General features: G+C 55.9%; 1 protein-coding gene across 1 annotated transcript in view; it reads left to right on the forward strand.

Annotated features, from left to right (window-relative positions):
* The first annotated feature begins 233 nt into the window (after window positions 1-233).
* Window positions 234-23,031, forward strand: part of ELN (elastin) — a 39,077-nt gene continuing 16,279 nt past the window's right edge. The window contains exons 1-23 of the mRNA XM_042781047.1: window positions 234-315; window positions 6,060-6,110; window positions 7,383-7,412; window positions 7,904-7,936; window positions 11,256-11,291; window positions 11,772-11,864; window positions 12,923-12,973; window positions 13,058-13,126; window positions 13,767-13,808; window positions 15,119-15,192; window positions 15,280-15,286; window positions 15,459-15,479; window positions 15,985-16,056; window positions 16,705-16,746; window positions 17,161-17,220; window positions 17,471-17,518; window positions 18,927-19,028; window positions 19,189-19,248; window positions 19,832-19,969; window positions 20,957-21,019; window positions 21,538-21,642; window positions 21,882-21,923; window positions 22,256-22,354. Of these exons, the coding sequence (XP_042636981.1) occupies window positions 234-315; window positions 6,060-6,110; window positions 7,383-7,412; window positions 7,904-7,936; window positions 11,256-11,291; window positions 11,772-11,864; window positions 12,923-12,973; window positions 13,058-13,126; window positions 13,767-13,808; window positions 15,119-15,192; window positions 15,280-15,286; window positions 15,459-15,479; window positions 15,985-16,056; window positions 16,705-16,746; window positions 17,161-17,220; window positions 17,471-17,518; window positions 18,927-19,028; window positions 19,189-19,248; window positions 19,832-19,969; window positions 20,957-21,019; window positions 21,538-21,642; window positions 21,882-21,923; window positions 22,256-22,354 (1,420 nt within the window). The remainder of the gene's footprint in view (window positions 316-6,059; window positions 6,111-7,382; window positions 7,413-7,903; window positions 7,937-11,255; window positions 11,292-11,771; window positions 11,865-12,922; window positions 12,974-13,057; window positions 13,127-13,766; window positions 13,809-15,118; window positions 15,193-15,279; window positions 15,287-15,458; window positions 15,480-15,984; window positions 16,057-16,704; window positions 16,747-17,160; window positions 17,221-17,470; window positions 17,519-18,926; window positions 19,029-19,188; window positions 19,249-19,831; window positions 19,970-20,956; window positions 21,020-21,537; window positions 21,643-21,881; window positions 21,924-22,255; window positions 22,355-23,031) is intronic.

Below are 23,031 nucleotides of genomic sequence, written 5' to 3' on the forward strand. Positions count from 1 at the left end.
GTGTATGTATTTTAAGGAAAAAAAGCCCACAGTCCAGTCAGACCCAGTCGGGAGGCTGCGAGCCGGCCCTTTCGTAATTGCCCCCTCCCCTGGCCCCCTCCCCGGCCTCCCCCTCCTCCCGCCCTCCCGCCCGCCCTCTCTCCCTCCCTCCTTCCCTCGCAGCCGACGAGGCAGCAATTACGCTTTGGGGATAAAACGGGGCGCAGAGAGCAAGCTGGGCATTTCTCCCCGAGATGGCGGGTCTGACAGCTGCAGCCCTGCGGCCCGGGGTCCTCCTGCTCCTGCTGTCTACCCTGCACCCTGCACAGCCCGGAGGTAAGGACCCCACACCCAGTTCCGGCGCTGTCCGCACCCTGTGGGTCTTCCTAGCCAGGTGACCAGATGGACTAGAGGGGGCTTGGAGGGTAACAGGGAGTCTTTCACCCCCGGGGGCCTTCCGGGGGGTCCTCAGCCACTGGACCCTGGGAACTGCCCCTCCCGGGAGCCACCCCAGTGCTGAGGACAAACCTGTCACACAGAAGCCCACGTCCAGGTTTTTGGTGCCCTAAGAGACTGCAAGGGCCCGTCAGCTCTGGGTGCCACCAGCAGGGATGCAGCATGCCAGGAAGGGCGTGGAGGGGTCCCACTGGGTCTCTGGGCCCAGGCAGTTCACATACCTGTAGACCCAGTTGAGTGTGCATGCGTGTACAGGGAACAGAGGACCTGGGTTCGACCAGTTCAGCCACAGTGAGCTGTGTGACCCCAGCAGGTTCCTTGTCCCCTGTGAAGTCAGGGCCCCCTTCTGAGGAAGGACTAGGACTATGTTGATCGTGGGTCTATGGCTGGAGGCTGTGGCTGTGGTCTGTCCCAGGGCTGGGGTTTCTGATGGAGAATGAGGGAGGGGGTGCTGGGTGCTGTTGCACAGGTGTGCGTGTGTGCAAGTGTGGCCAGTGTGTCTATGCCCAAGTATGTCATTGACTGGGGACGGGCGTCCAGGAGGGTATAATGCCTGTTCATGGCTCTTCATTGGACAGTATGGGGGGCAGAGGGGCTGTGAAGGTGCCTGTTAACATGTGCAAAAGTCTGTCACCCTACAAGCATGGATGTGTGCAAAATGAGGTTACTGCTCCGCTGTGTCATCAGGTGTGGGTAGTTACTGTGCATATGAATGTGTGTGTGTGGAGTGTGTGTGTGCATGTGTGTGAGTGTATGTGTGGATACGCACGTGTGTATGTGCATGTGTCATGGGATGAAGGCAAGGAAAGTGAGGCTGGGGACAGCGTCATCTCCTGCCAGAGAGCGTACAGCCGGTGCAGAGGCTGGGGCGTCTTGGGGCAGTGCTGGACTGTTGCCATGTGTCCTCACCCAGTCCGGCTGTTTATTGGGCTTGAGGGCGCCACCTGGGAGCTACTGCACAGCTCGGGGGGCCCCTAGATGTAGGAAACACTGCCGTGCATCCTGGCTATGGAAAAAGGGAGGTGCACGCTGAGACTTTGGAGGGGGTGGCCTGGGAGTGGTCTGGTTTTCCTGGGAGTCCTCTGTGCCATGAGAACCAGACTCATGGCAACGAGGCCAGTGGGCTGGAGTCCGAGCCCGGGCCAGGGCGGCAGCTGTTTCCGTGAGATTGACCGGCTAGGAGCAGGGGCTTCCTGTGCAGGGTCAGCTCCTGGGTCTGGACGAAGATCAGGGACGTGGGCACCAACAGACGACGTCTGGTGGGGGCAGTGAGGGGGTCCCAGAGGACCGACCACTGCAGTTCCTGAAAGCAGCCACTCTGGGTCTGTCCGAACTACTCCCCCCAGTCGGGCCCCTAAGCATCTGCCTGCTTCTCCCTCCCAGGCAGTGCATACACCTGGAGCATGGCAGAGTCCTCCTGGCAACCCTGAGAGTTGGGGAAACTGAGGCTCAGACAGGTTAAGGCAACCCAGGAGGTTCTTCCCAGCCAGCTCTCTTTCCGGGCCAAACTCACAGGCAACATTTGGGAAGAGGCAGACAAAGGGCTGCTTCCTTTAAGGTGGCATGTCCTAGAGCAGAGTCAACATCCTCCTGTGTCCTCAGTGCCAACGTTAGACTCTCAGCTCTGTCCCAGTGTCTAGAGGAACTGGGTCTGAACAAGGGGCATGTGAACTGATGAGCTTTGGAGTCTGAGTATAGTTTCCGAAAGCTGGGAGCAGGAGCGGATCTCCGTCTTACATACACACACACCTCTACCTGGCTGGAGGATGTCACTTGCACAAATTCACCAGTTCCAAGAGACCATGTTGCCAGTGGAGGCAAGAAAGAGGACTTCCTGGCAGGCTTGAGGAGACGAGGGTTGACTAGACCTAGGTAGGATGCATCGGAAGTTGCTTTAAGTATAAGCTGCCCCGAGGCCCCTATGCAGTTAAAAACAGTGAGAGAAATTAAATTAGACATAATTCTCTCCCAAGATCATAAAAGACCATCAGCTGATGCTAGTGGTACTACTTCCTCTTTCTCTTTTTTTTTTTTTTCCCTGATTTCAGAAGTTGAGATGGTTTACAGCAAGGGGTTTGCAACCTTCACTGCACATTAGAATTACCTGGGAAACAGTTCCAATGTTGAGGTCCCACCCAAGAAGCCCTACTTTACTTGGCCTGGGGAAGGGCCTGGGCACAGGGGTGAGAGCCCCTGGTATTGAGGTGTTCCTCTCTGCTGGGGCCACTGCAGGAGGGCAAGCATGCCAGCTGGTGGGACAGGGACTGAGCCACCCACCAGGAGGACAGATTGTTTTTGAAAACCCTTTGGCAGCCTTTCTGCACACAAACAACAAACAGCTTCGTGCGGTCTTATCTGCTCCCCAAAGCCAGTCCTCTGGACTTTGGCTTGGCACAGCCCCCTGCCAAGGCCCGCTGGCCTGCAGCTGGCTCCCAAAGACCTTGTGCCCAGATCTTTGAACCTGGAGCTCAGATCCTGGGCAAAGGGCCCTGCATGAGACTGGGGTCAGTTGTGAGTCCCAGGCTAGGCACTTCATCTCTCTGGTCTTAGTTTTTCCCAGCTGTAAACTGGGAGCAGCATCCCTGCCCTACCTAACTCCAAGGGCTGGTGGGAGGCTGCAGTAATGTCATACCTACAAAAATGTGTCAAATAAGGGAATTGTGGGAATGTTACTGTTCTTGTTCAGAGTTTGCAAACGTGGACCATTGGACCCTTGTCGTATGTTCACATTATAAGGTTTAATTTCCTCTCTTGCTCACACTAGTTTGTGTCTAGAAGAAATAGATGACGTGTAAACAGAAGTGTAGGGATAGAGGAAACAGGGCTGCAGGAGAGGGTGGTCTGCAGCTGTCCCAGGACATCCAGGAAGGTTTCCCAGCAGAGTGGCACTTGAGTTAGACCTGAGAACTGAGTGGGATGTGAGGCTCGGAGAGACAGAGGAACAGATTCCATCTGAGTAGGAAGAAGACCTCTCTGCAGACAGCGCTGGGAGGTGGTAAGCTTCCTGTCACTGAAGGTATGCAACAGCACGAGGGGATGTTTGCAGAAAGAGTTCCAGAAAACTGTCACAATCCCTAAGACCTAGGATCATGACTCTAAGATGCAAGAGGCAAGTTCCACTCTGGGCTAGTTGGTGGAACAAGCCAAACCCACATAAAACAAGACAAACATGCTTCAGGCCAACTGCCCTGGGCCAACTGCCTAGCGCAGGCAGTGAGCGGCACCAGCTCAAGGAGGCAGGAGGCAGAATTCGAGCTCCGTCCTGGTGGAAGGGGAGGACCTGGATAGAGGACCCAGCTTCCTGCCGGGCAGTGTGGGCGTGGGAATGAGGGTGACCCACTGGGGCACACAAGAGGCTGCTATGTTTCTGAAGGCTCCTCATCAGCTATGGCCTTGTTTCATTCTCACCTGTCCTGCATTTGGAGAGAGGCCGGCTGGACAGGGTGTCTCAGCCTTCTCCGTGTCCTCAGTGCAAAACAGGGTCAAAATCTGTCGGAACTTAGGCCCAGTGCTTGGCAAACACTGTTAGGATTGGAATTGCAGAGATGGAGAGTGGGGAGAGATAGATGGTTGGGGCTGGAGAGAAGGAGGCAGGGGAGGCTGGTGGCCTGGAAAGGGAGTTTATGGGAGGGAAGACCCCCAGGAGAGAAGACATGAGGCTCAGCTAAGCCAGAGGGCGAGATCCTAAGGCATTTGGGGGTGGAGCAAGTCAGACCCAGACACGCCCCACAGCCAACATCCCTGCCTCCCCTCCACTTAATTCACTCATCCTTTATGGAGCATCTGCTGTAAACCTTGCCCCAGGCCGTGAACCATGGAGTGAAATTAGAACAAGTGGGGACGAAGGGTCATCATTTCTTTTGGCTACTTCTGTGTACAAGACCCAGAGCAGGACACAGTCTCCTACTTGATCCCTTTGACAACTCATAGCAGCCTGGTAAGGAAGGCAGTGATTCATCAGGCCTGTATTGCAAATGAGGCTCAGAGAGGTTAAGTGACTTACCCAGGATCACACAGGAGGTAAGAAGGAGCAAAGCCAGAACAAGAAGCCAGATGAGTCTGCCCTAAGCCCCTTGATCTTTCCACCCATCATGGTCTTCCCTGCAGTCTGCCCTGGAGCAGAGAGGAGGTGAGGGGAGCAGAGAGAGCTGGGGCAGAGCAAGGCCCGGAGCCCAACAAAGACACATAAGAGACAGCCTTCTGAGCGGGAGGTGGGTGCCAGAGCCAGGGACGGCATCAAAGGCCCGGGTTGGTTGTGTGTGTTTGGCAGCTGATGACAGGGCTGAAGCGCTCGTTGCCAGCAGGCCCAGCCCCCGGAGGCCACGGTTTGGACCAGATGCTTGCACACTCCAAGCCCGAGATTGCAGTCCCGGGGGGCTGAGGCACAGGGGTGGTGCTGGGGCTTTGGCACAGGGTAGCCATGACAGCTAGGCACCCCACAAACCCCCTGCTGGGCTACAGCTGAGGCTCACATGGCCTTGGGGCGAGCAGGGCCAGCTGTGCAATGTCGTCAGGCTGCGGAACCAGACGTCTGGCTGGAAGGCCACCGTAGACACACTACAGAGCTGCCCAACACTGCCCCCAGTCCTACCCACACCCACAGGACGCCCTAGCCCCTTTCAGTGAGAAGGACCTGGGCTTTTCAAGGTTGGGGGCCCTTCAGGGGTGGAGTTAGGGCCTGGTCTGGGACCCGGATCCATCTGTTGCCATGACTACAACTCAGGCCTCCATCTGGGGCCCAGCATTGCTGTTCTTCCCACTGGAAACTTCACTGGTCTGGGAGGACTTATCTTGGCTGAGGCAGTGAATTTGCTTTTCCTTAGGAAACTATTCACTTTGTTCATTCATGGTGTCCCCCTCTGGGCCCTGGCGCCTCCTAAGACAGCTTCATGTCCCACAGCCAGGGCCCCACCCAACCCCTGCTGCCCAGTGTCCGGGCCCGCTGACCTCATGTTGTCCCATCAGTGTGGGAAAGACTGTGTTTGCAGCAGTTTTCCTCACTGCTTGCTGCTGAGGCCCTGCCAGCCCCACTCTGCTCAGCACCGAGGAGAGACAGCTGCCAGGACAGGGTGCTCGGAACCAGCCCCTGACAGACCCTCTCCGTGGCCCCAGGTAACGCAGTGCAGACAGTCACACTCAGAGAAGCAGCCTGCGTCTGAAGCTAGGCTCCACCTTATTCCAGCTGTGTGTTCACAGGAAAGTCCCTTAACCTCTCTGAGCCTCAGATTTCACATTATGGGAATGAAGAGAGCAATCCCCGCCTTTCAGTCTCACGGGGCCACTTTGAGCAATGAGAATGAGGAAATGCCAGTAAACATAGATTGCTTTATTGATTCACAATATTGTCATGGTGCTTGTTACCTGCTTTAATTAATTCTGGCTAATGGCAACTCAGAGTCCCTGGATGATGCAAACAGTTAACACAGTCAGCTGCTAACTGAAAGGTTAGAGGTTTGCATCCACCCGAAGGCACCTTAGAAGAAAGGTCTGGCAATCTACTTCCCAAAAACTCAGCCATTGAAAACTCCACGGAGCACAGTTCTACCCTGACACCCATGGGGCCGCCATGAGTTGGAATCCACTGGTTTGGATTTCAACTGAGGACTCTGCTTACTTCCTTCTAGGGGTTCCAGGGGCTGTTCCAGGGGCCATTCCTGGAGGAGTCTACTATCCAGGTAACGTACACAAAACTTCCGCACACCTGTTTGCAAGTGTGTTTGTAACAATCACGTACTTTAACGGTGCAGGACGAAGAGCAGTGACATGTCAGCTCAGAAGACCCCCACTTACACACACAGCGTGCGTGGCACAGTGTCACAGCTCCTGAGAGCCTACATGTTCCGAAAGCTAAAACACAAAGCATTGTGTGGACCATGGGGAGGTGGGTGTGGTCACACATTGTTGCCATGAGAAAGTTCACCGTCCCCTTAACCCTCCTCTTGGGAATCCAGTCTTAGGAAACAGTACAAAAGAAAAGGACAGAGAACAATTTGTGACAACATAGGGGTGTTATTTGCAAAAAAAACATAAACTAGACACCCACCTGGCCACAGAGTATGACTGAGTAAACTGAAAATATTATGCAATTCTTAAAAAGTATGGATCTGCGGTGTAGCTGGGTGGTTTGTTGTTTTGTTTTTTTTTTTAAGTAAAAATAACATAAAAGTAATGACTATAGGCAGATGAGAGCTCCTGGGTGGTACAAATGATTAACTGATTAGCAAATGAGTAGCTGCTAACCCAAAGGTCAGTGGTTCGAACCCACCAGCTGCTCTGCAGAAGAAAGATGAGGCAGTGTGTTTCCGTAAAGATGTATAGCCTTGGAAACCCTATGGGGTTCGCTATGAGTCAGAATCGACTCAAGGGCAGTGGGTTTGGTTTTTGGCTAACCGAAAGGCTGGGGGCCCCGAGGTGCCTTGGAAGAAAAGCCTGTGGTCTCCTTCTGAAAAATTAGCCACTGGAAACCCCTGTGGAGCCCAGTTCTACTCTGACACCCAGGGGGTCACCATGAGTTGGAGTTGGCGCAGTGGCAACAGGTCCACTGGTAACCTGCAGATAAAAAGCTACCCCCACCCCGGAACGAAAAAGGGCCGTGTGGGAACAGGGGCACTGGGGGGAAGGTCATTTTTTATTTTAATTTAGAAAAAAGTAGCATGTTTTAAAGTACTGGAAAATCATAAGTCGTATTTTATACACTGAAAAAGAGTATGTGGGTGTTTAGAACCGCGCAGAAGTGAGGGGAGAAGCCAGCATCCTCCTCGCTTGACGGCGTGAGCTGGTGCAGGGCTGTGGGCCAGTGACAGATGAGGAAACCTAGGCCCTCAGAGGTTAAGTCTCACCTGAAGGCAGGTAGCCAGGCTGTGAGCGATTGGACCGTGGGTGGAGGGAGTACTTTCGGGAGGGGGGACACTGATCTCTTTCTCTTTCCCCCACCTCCCTCAACACAGGGGCTGGTCTCGGGGGCCTCGGAGCAGGAGGTGAGCTCAGAAGCCAAGCTTGGCTCCTCACTGAGGGACCCCCTGCCCTGCCTTCACTCACTCACATCCTCAGCACCCCCAACGTCCCAGAAGCCAGGGCCCCTTGTTGTCCAGATTGGGTGTCCAGCAGGGGGACTTGTCTTGGAACCAGACACACTGGGCCCCTGAGCCCCATTCTGGGCTCTTCCACTGGTGGTCCTGCCTCTTTTCATATCTCTTTGGATCCTCAAAAACATCCCTATGAAGCTGGCTGAGCTGTGCTATTGCCCCCTTTTAAAGCCGAGAACTGTGGCTCCGAGAGCATAAATCAGGGGCCACACTGGGCTTCCCAGCCCCCAGGCTGGATGCTGGGATCCCAAAAGTGCCCCTCTCTAAGCAAGAGGACCCTTCCCAAAAGCAGGAGAGAACCCACATGGCCCTTCGCTCACCAGGGGATACAGGATAGGACGTGTGGCCAGGCTCACATTCACTGCCATCCCTTCTCTCTGCAGCTCTGGGGGCTGGAGTCAAACCGCCGAAGCCAGGTAAGACCCAAGGCCTCGGAACACTGAGGGCAAGGCCAGGGGGTAGGGGTGAGATGGACAAAACTGTGTGCCCGGTAAGTTGGCAGGAGGTAACAGCAGTGACAGCCCCCCAGCTATCAGCTGAGAGATGCCAGGCCCGGGGCTTCCAGGGAAGGAGGCTAGAGGCAGCCTGATGACCCCCCTTTTGCAAGGGGTCCCCACCAGCTCCCCTGCAAGTGTACATGTGCTCCCACCCCAGCTGCCTGAAGACCTTTCCTCCTTGCGGGGTCTCAGAGGCTGATTGGTTCTCCAGCCTGTCAACTGTATGCTGAGACCCTGACACAGATGGTGGTTCTAGATTCTGCCCAGATAACCCCTGATCCCTGATTCTGTCTAAGCCCAGACTAAGACGCCAGACAGCCCTGACCTGGATGCCACTTTGAGTCCTGATCCTAACCCCACGCTGAGCCCAGACCCTAAGCCCAGGCAGAGTGCTGCTCCTGGCCCCTGAGTGAGCTCACTTCCTGATCCCAGACCCCTTCCAGCTAGGAGGAGACTACGCAGTTTTCCAGTAAGAAGGTGTGGCTGGCTCTGTCCTGGCTTCACCCACGGGGCTCAGATCTGCCACCAGGGTCCGCCATCAGCTCCAACGAACACACTCCCAGGAAAGAGGGAGGGCAGGTCCATCTGGGAAAGGCCTGAGAATGAGCAGCAGGTGTGGCAAATGGCATCCCTGGCCAGATTTACAGCCCCATCAGTGTGAGACACTCCACATGTGGTCTTGGCACCCCCACCCTGCACCATGTCACCCTGGCTCTGAAACCCAAGGCTCTAGGACACAATTTGGATGTCCAACAGCTCTTACGAAATCCTGATGTTCACTGATGATCCAAGTTCAAATGCATTTGCAAGACCCAGATTCCCCTTCCCTGAAAGCCGTCTAGGTTGTGAAACCCCAGGGCTGGGGCCCAGTCGAGGGAAGAGGTGGAGGCAGGATGCTGTGGCAAGGGGTTTCCTGTGGTCTGTCAGGACTCTCCCCTCCCTGGCAGCACCTCCATCCTGCCTTCTCGGAAGGTGAGGGAGCTTAACAGGGCCTCTCATGGAGGAGGAGGCTGGCGTGGGCCAAGGTCTGGAGGTGGGACTGTGTTTGACCCAGGAGATCCCACCTGCTCAGCTACACAGGGGCACTGATTGATCTCATAGGTAGCAGGAGAGACATGGCAGGTTGGGTTAAAACACTGGGAGGGATGACTGAGACCGCTTCCTACAGTGCCATGATGGGTGGCTGCTGGCTCTTTGAATGAAGGATTTAGGGTAGATTTTCAGAAAAACTTCCAGATCAGGTGCAGGAGCAGATCAAGAAGAGAGTCGGGCACCTCCTTCTGCTGTCCGGAGGGCTGCATCCCACGACTTCATGGGGTCATCTTTCTGCCTCAGGATTCAGGGCTACAAAGGCCTTGGCAGGGCCACAGAGACGCGTCTGATGGAAGGTCCCCCAATCCGGGCTGTGGGGTCGTCCAGACCTGCCCAGGCAGGATGGAATGGGGCAGAGGCAGCATGTGTTCTGCTTGGGAACAATTAATCCCTCGGCGAGTGGAGGGCGGCTAGCCTGGCAGCTGCTCCATGTGGGCCCTGGGCCAGCGGTGGGCCAGCCCAAGCCGGCTTGCAGCAAGGGACCTGGCAGCTAGGAGCCTGCACACTGCACCCTAAGAACCAGCTAGATGCCAGCCACCAACCCGAGAGGGGTGGGAAGGACAGGAAGGAGCAGGAAGTACCCACTGGGTTCCCACAGGCGCACGTACGAGTGACTTTCCATCCATTGGCTCCCTGGTCCAGGGAAGTAGAGGACCTAACAGACATTTTGTCGATGGGAAAACTGAGCTCTTAAAACCAGAGAGTACGTGGGGGCAGCAGGACCGACTCTGAGCAGAGGGTGGGCTGGGCTGGCCAGGACCTCAGGCCCCAGCCGGGGCCACTCTTCTCCCCTGTAGGTGCTGGACTTCTTGGGCCATTTGGGACAGGTGAGTCCAGAGGTCCATTCCTGCCCCAGTAGGGGTGAGAAAATGGGAAAAGAGCAGATGCCTGTGGAGGGGCCGCCTGGCACCCCGCAAGGGCCTCGGCCTGGCAGATGCCGGCCTGACCACCCACTCCACCCCTGCTCAGCTTCTTCTCACTTCCTGTTCAGTTCCCCTCCTCTCTTCCCAGCCCCACTGTGAACAGGAAATGATCAAGTGTGTCCCTTGCCCTCTTGGAGCTCAGGAAACAGGCTGGGCTGAGAGAAGCTAGGCTTGGGGAGAGGCGGGGCTGTGGTACCAAGAAGTACAGCCATGCCCGTGGCCTTGCCTGACCACCCAGTCACAGCCGCCCAGGAGTGAGACCCTTCTCACAGAGAAGCTGACTGAGTTTCAGATGGGTCCAGGTCACACAAGGAGGAAGTGGAAGCCTGGGGGGACGGAGGCCACGCACACCTAGTGGAAGCCAGGGCTCAGCAACCCCCCACGTTTACGGCCGGTCCCTCAGAAAGAGTTTGCCCTTAGGGCCCGGGCCCCTGGCAGCCCAGGGCTAGGGCTTGCAGGAAAGAGTTTCACATAATTGGAAACAAATCCGGCACAGTTGTGAACTCCAACCCGACTGCCCAGGGTCCCCGGCCAAGGCCAAGGAATGTCTCCTGGAGGGGAGGAGGCACGATTGGGCCCAGATGTGGCAGGGAGCGAGCCAGAGGGACCCATTTGGCTTCCCAGAAACATCTGAGCATCAGTCTGCGAGTGGGCACGCTCCTTGAGTGCAGGGAGGCTGGACGGATGGACAGATAGACAGATGGCCTGGGCTGAGGAGTCAAAGTGGAGGACAGAGGGGCCCCCAGACACAAGGGAAGGGGAGATGACAGAGGCAAGGGGCACCTGCAAAGAAACAGAAGATAGACATGGGCAGGAGGTCCAGTGGGGCAGGCTGGGCCCGGGCTGGCGAGGGCTCGGCTGCCTGTTCTGGCCCCTCCTGTGCCGCCCTTGCCCTGTAGAAGGCCCGCTGGGCCTCCGTTAGTTAGCATCACAGGGCTGCTGGCGGGCCTTCTAGGAAAAACATAGGCTTGGCTCCAGGCTGTTATGGAAACTCAAAGCAATCATGTCTACATGGCACGTAGTAGCTGGTCATCAAAGGGTGTCTGCTGTTTTTTCAGGACTGGCCCTCAAGTCCCAAAAGCTTGACTGCAACAGAGTGGCTCCATACTGACCACAGCACTGCCAGGTTCCTGCCCCCATCTGCAGTTAGACTCTCCCCCAGGCCCAGGAATGATGGCCACCCACCAGCCTCTCTCACTCATCTCTGTTTCTTTCTCCTGCAGGTGTCGGAGGGCTCGCAGGAGCTGGCATTGGGGCAGGTTAGTCTTGGCACACAGGCCAGGTGCCCCTCTAGGGACCAGAGAGAAGTCCAGGGCTTCTGTCCAGCATGAGAGCAGTCAGGGTGCAGGAGAGCCAGCCCTGTCCTAGGCCTTGACCTGCAGACGACGCTGCTGCACTTGCCCTGAGCATCTGCCCGGGACGTGAGGGTGTCCCAGCTGGTGCCGGGGACATTAGGAGCAGTGATGAGGGCTGGGTAGAAGGAGCCTCAGCCGGGTGCACTCTGAGGAGCCTCTCAGCTCAGCGGGGTTCAAGGCAGGCTTTCTGGAGGAAGTGGGTGCAGACACTTGACCCTAAAATATCTGTGCAGTTTGGGCCCACTGAGCAGAACCACACCAGCCCAGGTGTCCAGCCGTCGCTGCCTGGCGCTCGAGTCCTGCAGAAGAGCATAGAACGTGCTTCCCGGAGCAGTGCAGGGCCAGGCGGTGGCTCAGGACCTCACCCCACCCTCCTCTCCACAGGGCTAGGCACCTTTCCTGCAGGCGTTTACCCGGGGGCTCTGGTGCCTGGTGGAGTAGCTGGTGCTGCTGCAGCCTATAAAGCCGCCAAGGCTGGTAAGTGTTACTCTTTGGGACATGGCATAAGCCCTTTGCAAAAACCTTTCCTCAGCCCACCTCTGGGAGGCAGGTGGTGGGATTCTCTTCTCCAACTACTGAGGTTAGGGCAAGTGAGAAGTTCCTGGGGGGTGCCAATGGTTAACACACTCAGCCACTAACCAAAAGGTTGGCAGTTCAAATCCATCCAGAGGGAACTTGGAAGACAGGCCTGGTGAGCTACCTGAGAAAAATCAGCCATTGAAAACCCTGTGGAGCACAGCTTTTCTCTCACACACACACAGGATCACCACGAGCCAGAGTTGACTCAATGGCCACTGGTAACGGGAAGCAAACTGGCTTTGCCCTGGCCTGAGTGAGTGGGTGGCAGGGCCAGACCTCAATGCTGAGCCTTCAACGTGCAGCCCAAGTTTGCTGGTCTGATAGAGCCTAGTGAGTCCCCTGAGACTATGGCCCCTAGTTACCCTTCAGGTCTAGAACTGAACTCACTCCCGTGGCTTCCAGCCCAACCACAGACGGGAACATGAGGTGAACATTTGCATCAGGTAGATACACTCCTTAGAGCCATCAATCAGTCGTGGGAGCACAGAAGGGCAGTGTTTGCACAGGGAGACAGCTCAGGCGGGAGGAATGCATAGGAAAGAAAGAGGTAACTACAGGGAGGGAGTGTGAAGAGAGCTGTTACATTGTGGGGCATTGCAGTCGATGTCATGAAACAAAATGTGTATGAACTGCTGTGTGGAAAATGAATTTGCTCTGTAAACTTTCACCCAAATCAGAATAAAAAATTTAAAAAAGAAAAATTCAAAATCATAAAAAAAGACTAGGCTTACTGGTCTGATGGAGACTGGTGGAACCTCTAAGACTACGGCCCTGAGTCACCCTTCAAACCTGACACTGAGCTCACTCCCATGGCTCAACTTTCAGCCAAAATAAAGGAAAAAATATATAAAATATAAAGTATTTTGAGATTTAAAAAAAAAGAAGAAGACATGCAGCCCAAGGCCCTTCTACCTCCCTTACCAGACTTTTCACTCCTACCACGTCTGACTCCATAGGTGCTGGGCTTGGCGGTGTGGCCGGCGTCGGTGGCTTAGGAGTGTCGACAGGTATGGTGGCTACACCCGAGTTTGCCCAAGTTGGGGCTGCAGGTCCGGGTGGAGTCAACCCTGATTCGGTCCCATTCATGACAGGTGCAGTGGTGCCTCAGCCCGGAGCAGGTGTTGGAGTCGGAGTCGGAGGGAAACCTGGGAAAGTGCCTGGTCAGTGTGGAGTCCCCGGGGCTGGAGGGCAAAGGTCAGGGAGAGTCAGAGGCCCCATCACCACACTGAGGGTAGAAGGTGGGGCAAAGATAACAGCCAGGCCCAAAATGCGGTGCCTGGGGTCTGCGAAGCTGGGAAGAGGAGCCCAGGGCCTACTCCCATCCCAGGATCTTGGACCACAAGGGGCTGCAGAGAAAAGCTCTGTGTCTGAGGTGACAGATGGGGAGACTGAGGCCCAAGGCGGGGAGTCAGTGGTGGAGCTGGGATGAGCCTGGCCCTTTGACTCCCAGCTGGTGTTCATTCCGCTGCAAGCCCTTTCGGAAGTGACTTCAGGTTCAACAAAAGCCTGTCTGAGTCCACACAGCAGGGAGGGGACATCTGGAAACTGTTAGCCCAGAAGTAGGCTGGGCCGGCCATGTAAACAGGCGGGAGACAGAGATAAATCCACACACAGAAGAGTTTGCAGATGACTTCGGAAACTTGGGGAGGAGGGCTGGCCGCCCCACATCCGTCCCGGCTGCACCATCGGCCCAGGGCCTGCTGGGACCAGAGCCCTAGAGCTGCTGGGGGGTGGGGGCTGGGCCAGCTTCCTGGAAGCTGGGCTGCTGTTCACAGTTCCTCCTTTATCTTTTGACTACAGGTGTGGGGCTACCAGGCGTGTACCCAGGTGGAGTGCTCCCAGGCGCAGGTGAGGGCAAGGAGGGAGACGGGGAAGATAATCAGCCCCTGTCAGCCTCCCTGGGGCCTCTCTGTCCAGCAGAAGTCAACATGAGGTCCTGGCCAGTGTTGTTTCCCTAAGCTTCAAAGCACAGGCTAATGGACACATGGTCACTGGCCTTGACCCCACAAAGAATAGTCAGCTTGACCGCTCCGCTGACCCCAGGCCCAGCCCATTATCATAGCCCAAGACAGGCCCCAGGATGAACTGAGTCCCCAGTGTGGTCAGCTTTCCCAAAAGCTCTGAGTCACCAGGGGGCCTGGCCAGTGCATCTGCCCTGCAGGAGTCCCTCACCCTCCTTTCCTACCAGGGCCTGGCCACCCCACCCAACACGTGACCCCTTGAATTCCCCAAAAAGCCCAGATCCAGGCTGCTCTGTGGGCTTCGATAACAGAGTGTCCCACCCCTGCCCTCCTAGGCCGCAGTGGCCCAACCCCAGGGGAAACGGGAAAGGCGGGGGCCCAGGCACATGGAGAGCTCTGGGCAGCATGTGTCATGTATGTGCACATGTGTGCATTCACATGTATGTGTACTTGCTCATGCATGTGTGTGCACAGACACATGCATGCATACATGGTAAGAATAAATATTAAGTGGTAGCACCAAAGTGCCCAAGCTTCCCGCCTGCAGGCAGCTTCCACTCAAAGAAGTTTTTCCCCAATCTGCTTTCTGAGGGCGGTCAGGCACTGTCGGGTTACCCGATAAGCAAGGTAAGCACAGGCTTACCTGTGCTTACTTACTAATCTGTAGTGAACAATTTCACATTTTTCACCATATCCAAGATTCTGCTTCTAGATGTGGCTGGCATCAGTCTTTCTACCAACCCACTGCACCTTCCTACAGAATCAAAGCCTCTTTTCAAATTGACAGTCCCTGACAGGGACCGAGTCCCCCAGAAGCAGGTAAGCACAGGCTTACTTGTACTTGATAACCTGTAGTGAAACTGCTTCCTACAGATTAGCAAGTAAGTAATAGATTAGTCAATAAGCACAAGGCAGCCCGTGCTCAACTTCCTTTCTGGATAGGTAATCTGCCCCTGTGCTCAGGGCAGTTTGTCGTTCAATCCAACTTCACACTGAGACAGGCTGGGATTACAACTTCTGACCCTGGGCCAGACAAGGAAGGAAAGTGACTACTTAAGGGTCTTCTCTCCACCCACCGGGTGGGCCTGGGCCAGGAACTGATAGTCGGTCGCTACTGAAAGGTCAGCTGTGTGGCCCCAGGACTAGGCCGCCAAGCTGGGCCTCACTGCCCCCCACTCTCTGTCCTCTCAGGAGCTCGGTTCCCTGGTGTAGGGGTGCTCCCTGGAGTTCCCACTGGAACAGGAGTCAAGCCCAAGGCACCAGGTGTGTGGTGGCCAATGCTGGGGCCATGGTGGGACCCTTCCCTCACCCTTAGGGCCCGCCCAGCCCCTCCCTCTGGTCTGGAGTGAGAGGTAGGGGGTCCTGGGCTCTGCCTTCTGGGTGGGTACAGCTGGGAATCGCAGAGTGTGTGCGAGGGCAGGGTGAGCCAGCATTGTCCGGGCAGAGCTGGCCGCTTCTCAGGATGCCTGGCACCACCCAGGGGTGCCCTGTGCCCAGCTGCAGTAACAGCTCCTTATCGTTGCAGGTGGAGGTGCCTTTGCCGGAATCCCAGGTGAGCAAGGCTGGGCCCTCCCTGGTGGGGGGCTAGCAGGGCAGCTAGGCAGGCTGGCTCTTGCCCTGGGAGGGGCTGGGCACCCTGAAACTCACCAAGGCCTCCCAACTTCCCTCACACCTATTGCTACAGACCAGAGCTGCAGCACAGAGCTGTCACCACAGACCTGACTCCCTACCCTCAATCCTCATCCATGGGGCAGCCCAAATGAGCCCAGAAACCCGACCACCTAAGCACTGTGAGGGCTGCAGGCCCCAATTGTGGCTGAAGGCCCAGGAGGGAGAGGGCCCTGCAGCTTCCTGGAGGAAGTGACCTGTCACTGGGGAGCGCTTAGTGACCAGTGATAGTCAGGGGACCTTGTGGACAGCATATCTTCTGGGTGCAGTGGGAGCTGTCCTGGCTGGGACACAGAGGGGAATGTGAGGACAAGGGCTTAGACAGGCCCCAGGAGAGCCTTGGCTGCGGCCTATAGAGCCGGGTCCTGATGCTGCTCTCTGTCCCACAGGGGTTGGACCCTTTGGGGGCCAGCAGCCTGGGGTCCCACTGGGGTACCCCATCAAGGCGCCCAAGCTGCCAGGTAAGTCAGGAGGAGGACCCAAGAGGCAGCCCAGCTCCTTCGGCCTCTCTGCTGAGTATCCAGCCTGAGAGGGCCTGTTAGGCCACAGATGTCTCTGATGGGGCAGCCAGGACCTGGGTGTAGAGCTCCCTCTCTGGTCCCCAGCAAAGGAAAAGCAGGTGTTGAACTCACACACGCATGCATACATATGCACATACACATGTACAGTGTGCACATGCACAAAGGTGCACGCGTGCACAGAACCAGGACCCTGATGGGAAGCCACTTATGTGATGGGAAGAAACACTCCTCATTGGAAAGCCCCCTCTGTTGTCAACCACCCTGCCCCCTATCACTCAGACAATGAGATGTTCGCTGTGGGGGTGGGGAGTTAGGAAGACAGTCAGACATACGGCCATGGCTGGACCTGGATTTGTGGGGGAACGTGTGTCCTGTCAGACCCGCCTGGGACAGGGATGTCCACTCCCTCTTCTGCCCAGGGTCTCTGCTCTCCCGAGAGCCTCAGGTTCCTGAGGGACCTACCTCAGGTGTTGGGGCAGCTGTGACTCTGTTTGGTGGGGGTATATATGTGCACATAGGTAGGCAGGGTCCCAATCAGGTATGAACCTGCTCTGAGGCAGCCATTGAATCAAACTGCCCTCTTTGCAGGTGGCTACGGACTGCCCTACACCACTGGAAAACTGCCCTATGGTAAGTCAGGCCCTCCTAGACCTTGTAGACTTTCAGGGTCCTGGCAGGGTGTTGTGGCCCCTGCCTGGGGCTAGGAGACCACGAAGCTGGGCGAAGGGCGAGTCTTGGAATGGGAATCCCCTAAGGAAAGAAATGGAATTTGAACTCAGCCTGGCCCTCAATCCTGGCCCTCCCCCTTAACACACAGCCTTGGGGGAATCATTTTTTCTTCCCTGAGCCTCAGTGTCTTCATCAGTTAAATGGGTTTAATCAACATTATCTGGCTGTAAAATGCCACACATAAGCTTGTGTTTACAGTTTGGCTGGAGGTGACAGGGTGGTGACTGGGGCAACCTGACCCCCAAAAGGCATAGCAGGGGAAGGCAGCAGCTCTGAGATCTGCCCAGATGACCACTGAGCCTCTCTGTTTCGCAGGCTATGGGCCCGGAGGAGTGGCTGGTGCAGCGGGCAAGGCTGGGTACCCAACTGGAACAGGTAAGGGAAGCGTCACTCCACTTCCAGGCAAGAAGGCGCCCAGGCTCTAGTCCTTGGGGCTAGCCAGGGTCTCTCCAGAAAGCAGGCCAGCCCGCCCTGCATTGAGTGCAGCAGTCCTGAGAGCCGCTGCTTACGGTGAAGGCCCCACCTATGCCCACACGGGAACGGGTGGGTTCTCTGGGGGCTGGATAAGTGGGCTCTGGAGCAATTGGAGCCCAGTTTTCAGTCTCCCCATTCCCCTCTCCTCCAGGCGTTGGCACGCAGGCTGCAGCCGCAGCAGCTAAAGCAGCAAAGTATGGTGAGTACCTCTGGGGTCCCCTCCTGCCAGTCGCCAGCCCCCATCCTTCCCATGCCTATCACCACGGAGATCCCACCTCACGGACAACTAACCCAGCTGGCCCCAACCACCACTGATCATCCAGAGCCAATGTTTTCAACTCCACCTACCCATCCATCCAACCATGCACCCTTCATAGCACGCAGGGCAGAGCTCGGCCCTGTTGTGGGAATTGAGAAGAGGCAGGTGTTATTTCTACTTGTGGAAAAATCTCTAGGAAGGCTGCCTAGAGAAAATGATGTTTGATTCAAGCCTTAAAACAAAGGTAGAGTTTGTCGTGTGGTGAATTTAAGAAGCAGGAAGGAATGGGCACCTTTCCTTAATATGTTCCATAATTTTGGTGGAACATATATGAGCATTTAAAATTTTAATAGTTATGTATCAATTTAATGTGTCCTGTAAAAATTTTAACTGGGTCCTCAAACCCCTAAGGAGCTCTGATAGTTAAGGCATCTGGCTGCTAACCAAAAGGTCAGTGGTTCAAACTCACCACTGCTCCACAGAAGAAAGATGGGACAGTCTGCTTCTGTAAAGAGCTACAGCCTTGGAAACCCAATGGGGTAGCTATGAGTCAGAATCAACTCAATGGCAGTCAGTGAGTGAGTGAGTGACTGAGTGAGCCTCAAACCTATGATCTCTGGGGTAGCATTGCAAAGATGTGACATGGCCCCTGTGCCTCATTCAAGGGGCAGAGCAGGCAGCTGTCCCCCCTGTCCCCGGTAATCCCCTATTTTAGAGTCTGGCGATTGGGGTTGGGTCCTTTCTCTTTCATCCTTAGCCCCCAGGGGGCCCTTCCTCTTGCCATATAGTAGGACAGACCACATCTCCCGACAACCAGAAGGGGCGAGAAGGTGGAGAAAGGGTCCGGCAGGAGGCCTGCCCCATGGAGGCCTCATGGGCCCCTCCCTCCAAGCACTCGAGGCTCGTTGGCCAGCGGGCTGGTGGAGAAGGCTGGAATGTGGGAGCGGGCGAGCGGGCTCTAGGGGCCGCCAGAGCCGGGTGGCTAGGCCGCTTGGATTACAAACTTGGCCGAGCCTTCGGAACACAGAGAGGAAGCCTTGAACATTCCTACGGGGCCCCTCTGGCCCGGGAATTGGCCGCTTGTGGTTTCTCAGTATGTGGCAGTGATTAGAATGGATTTGTCTGAAAACATACAAGTCCGTTAATGAGCGTGTTGAAATGGACACTTTGGGGGTGAGTCAAGGAACAGTGGGGTGGGGGGCCTTCCCAGGCAGGCCCAGCTGGAGACAACTGGGCCTGGTTTATGGATGAGATTGTACCGGGAAGCTGTTGGCTCCCGAGTGGCCTTCCTGCCCGGCCTCAGGAGGGACGCCAAGGAGTCACGTCTGCTTCGTCCCCATCTCGGCAGGTGCTGGAGGAGTTGGAGTTCTCCCTGGTGTTGGTATCGGAGGGGTTGGTGTTCCTGGTGTTCCTGGTGTTCCTGGTGTTCCCGGCGTTCCCGGAGTTCCGGGTGTTCCTGGTGTTCCCGGTGTTCCCGGTGTTCCAGGTGGGGCTGGTGAAATTGCTGGCATTGGAGGCATTGCATGTAGTGTGGTTCCTGCAGAGGGTGGAAGTGTCCCTGAGACGACTGCAGGGACGGTCTCCATCCTCTGTGTTGTCTGTGTCTCTAGGGGTCGAGACTCCGGCTGCAGCGGCTGCTGCCAAGGCTGCTGCCAAGGCAGCCAAGTACGGTGAGTGCCCGCAGGGGTGGCAGCCCCAGGGCTCCCTGGTCCTGTGAAGCATCCTGGGCTCTGCCTGCATCCATCTGTGACAGCTTCCCCACGGCCTCCACACAGAGTGAACAGATCAATTCTAGGCCGTTATGTGGGCCTGCCCCCACTATTCACGCTGCTCTGCCCCATCTCCCAAACAGGCTTGTCCCATGTCTCCTCGCCTTTGTCCAAGCTGGTCACTCTGCCTCGAATGCCATCTCCACTGTTCTCCATTGATTGGTCCACAGGGGAGGGGGAGGGGTCCCTGTGGAATACCTCTTCCTTCCACCCCGACCCCCAGAGAGGACCAACTGCCTGGGTGCCCACCTGGCCAGAGTTCTGACTTTGTTTTAGAGATAGCTCTTATTCTTCCCACCCCCAAACCCTCAGAGCTCTTTAGGGACTCTTTCAGTCCCTCCCCACCTCCGCTGGACCCAGGTAGAGGGAAGTGCGAAGCTGCACTCAACACCTGTCACTTCCACAGCTCCCCAGAGCCACGGCCCTTAGCCCTCTGAGGTGCCCGTGGGGTCAGGCCAGGAGAACAATCCTTTTTCTTCTACAGGGGCTGCTGGAGGCTTAGTGCCTGGTGGACCAGGCTTTGGCCGGGGAGTAGTAGGTGTCCCAGGTGTTGGGGTCCCAGGTGTTGGGGTCCCAGGTGCTGGAGTACCAGGTTTTGGAGTCCCAGGTGTTGGAGAGCCAGGTATCATAGGTGTACCAGGTGAGTTGGGTTTTCTACATGTTTAAGAATGTTGGGACTATATTCAAGGCCAAGGCCTTTGAATGCTGACATCTCACCCATCTGTCCTCTCCTTTCCATACATTTGGCTATGCCTCATCCTCTCTACCAAAGACTATAACAACCTTCCAGTTGGCTACTGCCAGTATCATCTTCTCTGATTCACCTTCTCACTGTCAATATGCTCCCAGGTGCAAGAACCATGTCTTTTAAATCTCTATGTTCCCAGCCCTTAGCTAAGTAGGTGCTCAATAAATGGTGAATAGATTGGTGGGTAGGTGCATGGATGGGCGGATGGATGGGCAGATAAACAACTAGGTGTGAAAGTGAGTGGGCATGTGATGAATGATTGGGTAGGTGGATGCATGAACCTAAAGATACAAGGATGAGTAGATACATGGAAGCATGGGCAGATGAGTAAAAAGATGGATGGTATATGGAAAGACAAATAGATAGGCAGGTAGAGGAGCTAGATAAGTGGCAAGAAGATGGATGGATGGATGAGTGGACGATCAGAAAGGATGATGGGTGGATCACTGGTAAGATGAGCAGATGAGAGGATGGGTGAATAGAAGTAGGGATGGACAAATGCACAAATGACGTTTGGAGAAATGGTTGGATGGATAGATAGGCATATGGGTGACTAAATGGCTGGCTAGATGGGTGATTGGATGGACAGAAAGAGAAGTGGGTAGGTGGATGGATTGAGGTGTAAGGATAGCCAGACAAATGGACAGACAGATAGGTGGGTCAGTGGGTAGATGGTTAGACAGACAGACAGATGGATGGATGGATGGGGATGTGAGAGGGTAAATGGATGGGTGGACAATTCTATGTTGACTCAATAGAAAGGATGTGGACGGGCAGACAGATGGGTAGACAGAGGTATAGCTACCGGATAGCTCTTGTTGATTCTCTCTTGAACGTTCGTGTCCCCCTTGATCTCTCCAGGAGCCGTGCCACCAGCCGCAGCCGCTAAAGCAGCCGCCAAAGCAGCCAAGTACGGTGAGTGCAGTGTGGATCTCCCGGCCCGGCCTGGCCTTTACCTGTGAGAACTGAAGAACCCTCAGCAATCTTCCATTCCCTTATTGTACACCCATCGTTCACAACCCATAGAAAGGGAGTGCCTTGCCTAGCAGGGCACTGGCAGAGCTGGGACTTGGATCTGGTGGGTCCCAGAACTATGTCTCCCCGGTTGTCTCTCATCATGGGCCCATGGAGCTGACTGATTGAAGATCCAGGGCTAGCCCTCCCAGGGCCCTCTCAGAGGACCCCAGGTCTGGCTTGGGGAGATGGGACATCCCACCCACTTCTCTCCACATCCAACAGAATGCTGGGAGAATAGAGAGGCTGGGAGAGGACCTGGAGGGTGTCAGTGAGGCTCACGGAAGAGGCCACTGGGGCCCAGGGATTCCGGGATGTCCTGTCCTCCATGGACGAGACTGGGGGGAGGCCAGCCCGAAGGTGCGTCTTCTCCCCTAGCCCCTCCCACTGAAGTCTTTTTCCTTTTGGCTCTCTTCCCTCTGCAGGAGCCGGAGTTGGAGTCGGAGGCATTCCCACTTTTGGGATTGGTGCTGGGGGCTTTCCTGGCATTGGAGTCGGAGTTGGGGCCGGAGTCCCTGGAGCTGGCCTTACACGTGAGTCCGTCCAGTCTGGGGAAAGCTATTGTGAAGCCATAGGGTTCCCCTCCCATGAGGCTATGCAGGGGTGCAGGGGAGTGCAGACTGGGTTTTAAGGTGCTGGAAGCAAGGACCTCCCGCCCAGGAGTTGCGGGAGACGGGGAGGGTCTGCTAAGCCTTCAGAACAGGAGAGCTTGTCAGCACTGCCCAGTTCAAGGTTTCTGAGGGTCTCTTTTTTGTTGTTCATTTCCTCATAGCTGCAGCCCAGGCAGCAGCTGCTGCAAAGGCCGCTAAGTATGGTGAGTGTCCCAGCCTTGCCAGTTCCCAAGCCCAGTGTGGTCCCCTCCTTTCTTCCCCTCCCCTTGGAGCCCAAGCACCAAGCTCAGAGCAACTCCAGACGGAAGGGCCAAACAGGCTTCCACCCAGGCCTCCAGGGCTGAAAAAAGCCTAAGCAAAAATCAGGAGACCCTGGCCCCGCTTCCATAGCCACACTGAACTTTCCTCCCAGTTGCCCACCGTTAGGAATATTGGTGCCCCAAACCAGTGACTTCCTCCCCCTACCCTCCAGGAAGTGGGCACTGCAGTGGGATGGCGAGGGGAGACGGGGCTAGAACATTCTACACTCCCCCAGGTGCCGGAGGAGCAGGAGTCCTGGGAGGGCTGGTGCCAGGGGCCGGAGGTGTGGTTCCAGGCGTGGTCCCAGGTGTGCCGGGCGCTGTAGGGGTGCCAGGTAAGCTGTGTCCTGGCCCAGAGATGGGTTGCGTTTCTTCGGGGAAGGGTCTTGAGATCAACGGCGTCATTTTACAGATGGGAAGACTGAGCCCAGAGACAGGCAGGAAGGTAAACAATTTGCTGTAAGTCGCTCGGAGGACGGAGTCCTCTGTGGGGTTCTAGTTTGCTAAGTGAACTGGGGCAAGGCCCCTCCCAGCCTGGGGAACCAGGAGCACCGTTGGCAGGGCGTCAGAGCTGTGCTCTGCCGAGGCGGGGGCTCCATCACCCAAGAACTTTCTGGCTCCTCATCAGGCAGGAAGACCTCTCTCCCCCTTGTTCCCCTGTACTCTCTCCCCCCACCAATCAGAGGCCAAAGGGAAGATACTGTCTTACACCGAGTTTACGCTACAACCTTCCTTGGTGGGATTTTCTTATAAGCTTTCTTTCTTGCATGGCTTCTTCTGGGAAACAAAAAAATCCCCAAGAAATGGGTCGCTTCCTTCAGTCGTTTTGAATGCAGGTGGTATTAGGAATTTTTTTTTTTTCTTTTTTTTTAATTGTTGTTGTTGTTGTTGTTTGCCGTCGAGTCAGCCCCGATTCATAGCAACCCCTCCTTGGGTTTCCGAGGCAGTATCACTACGGAAGTAGGATTGCCCAACCTTCCTTCCGAGGAGTGGCTGGTGGGTTTGAACCACC

Source organism: Orycteropus afer, unplaced genomic scaffold, assembly GCF_000298275.1.
Source record: "Orycteropus afer afer isolate SDZICR_OR568_19922 unplaced genomic scaffold, OryAfe1.0 scaffold00006, whole genome shotgun sequence".
Taxonomy (NCBI): domain Eukaryota; kingdom Metazoa; phylum Chordata; class Mammalia; order Tubulidentata; family Orycteropodidae; genus Orycteropus; species Orycteropus afer.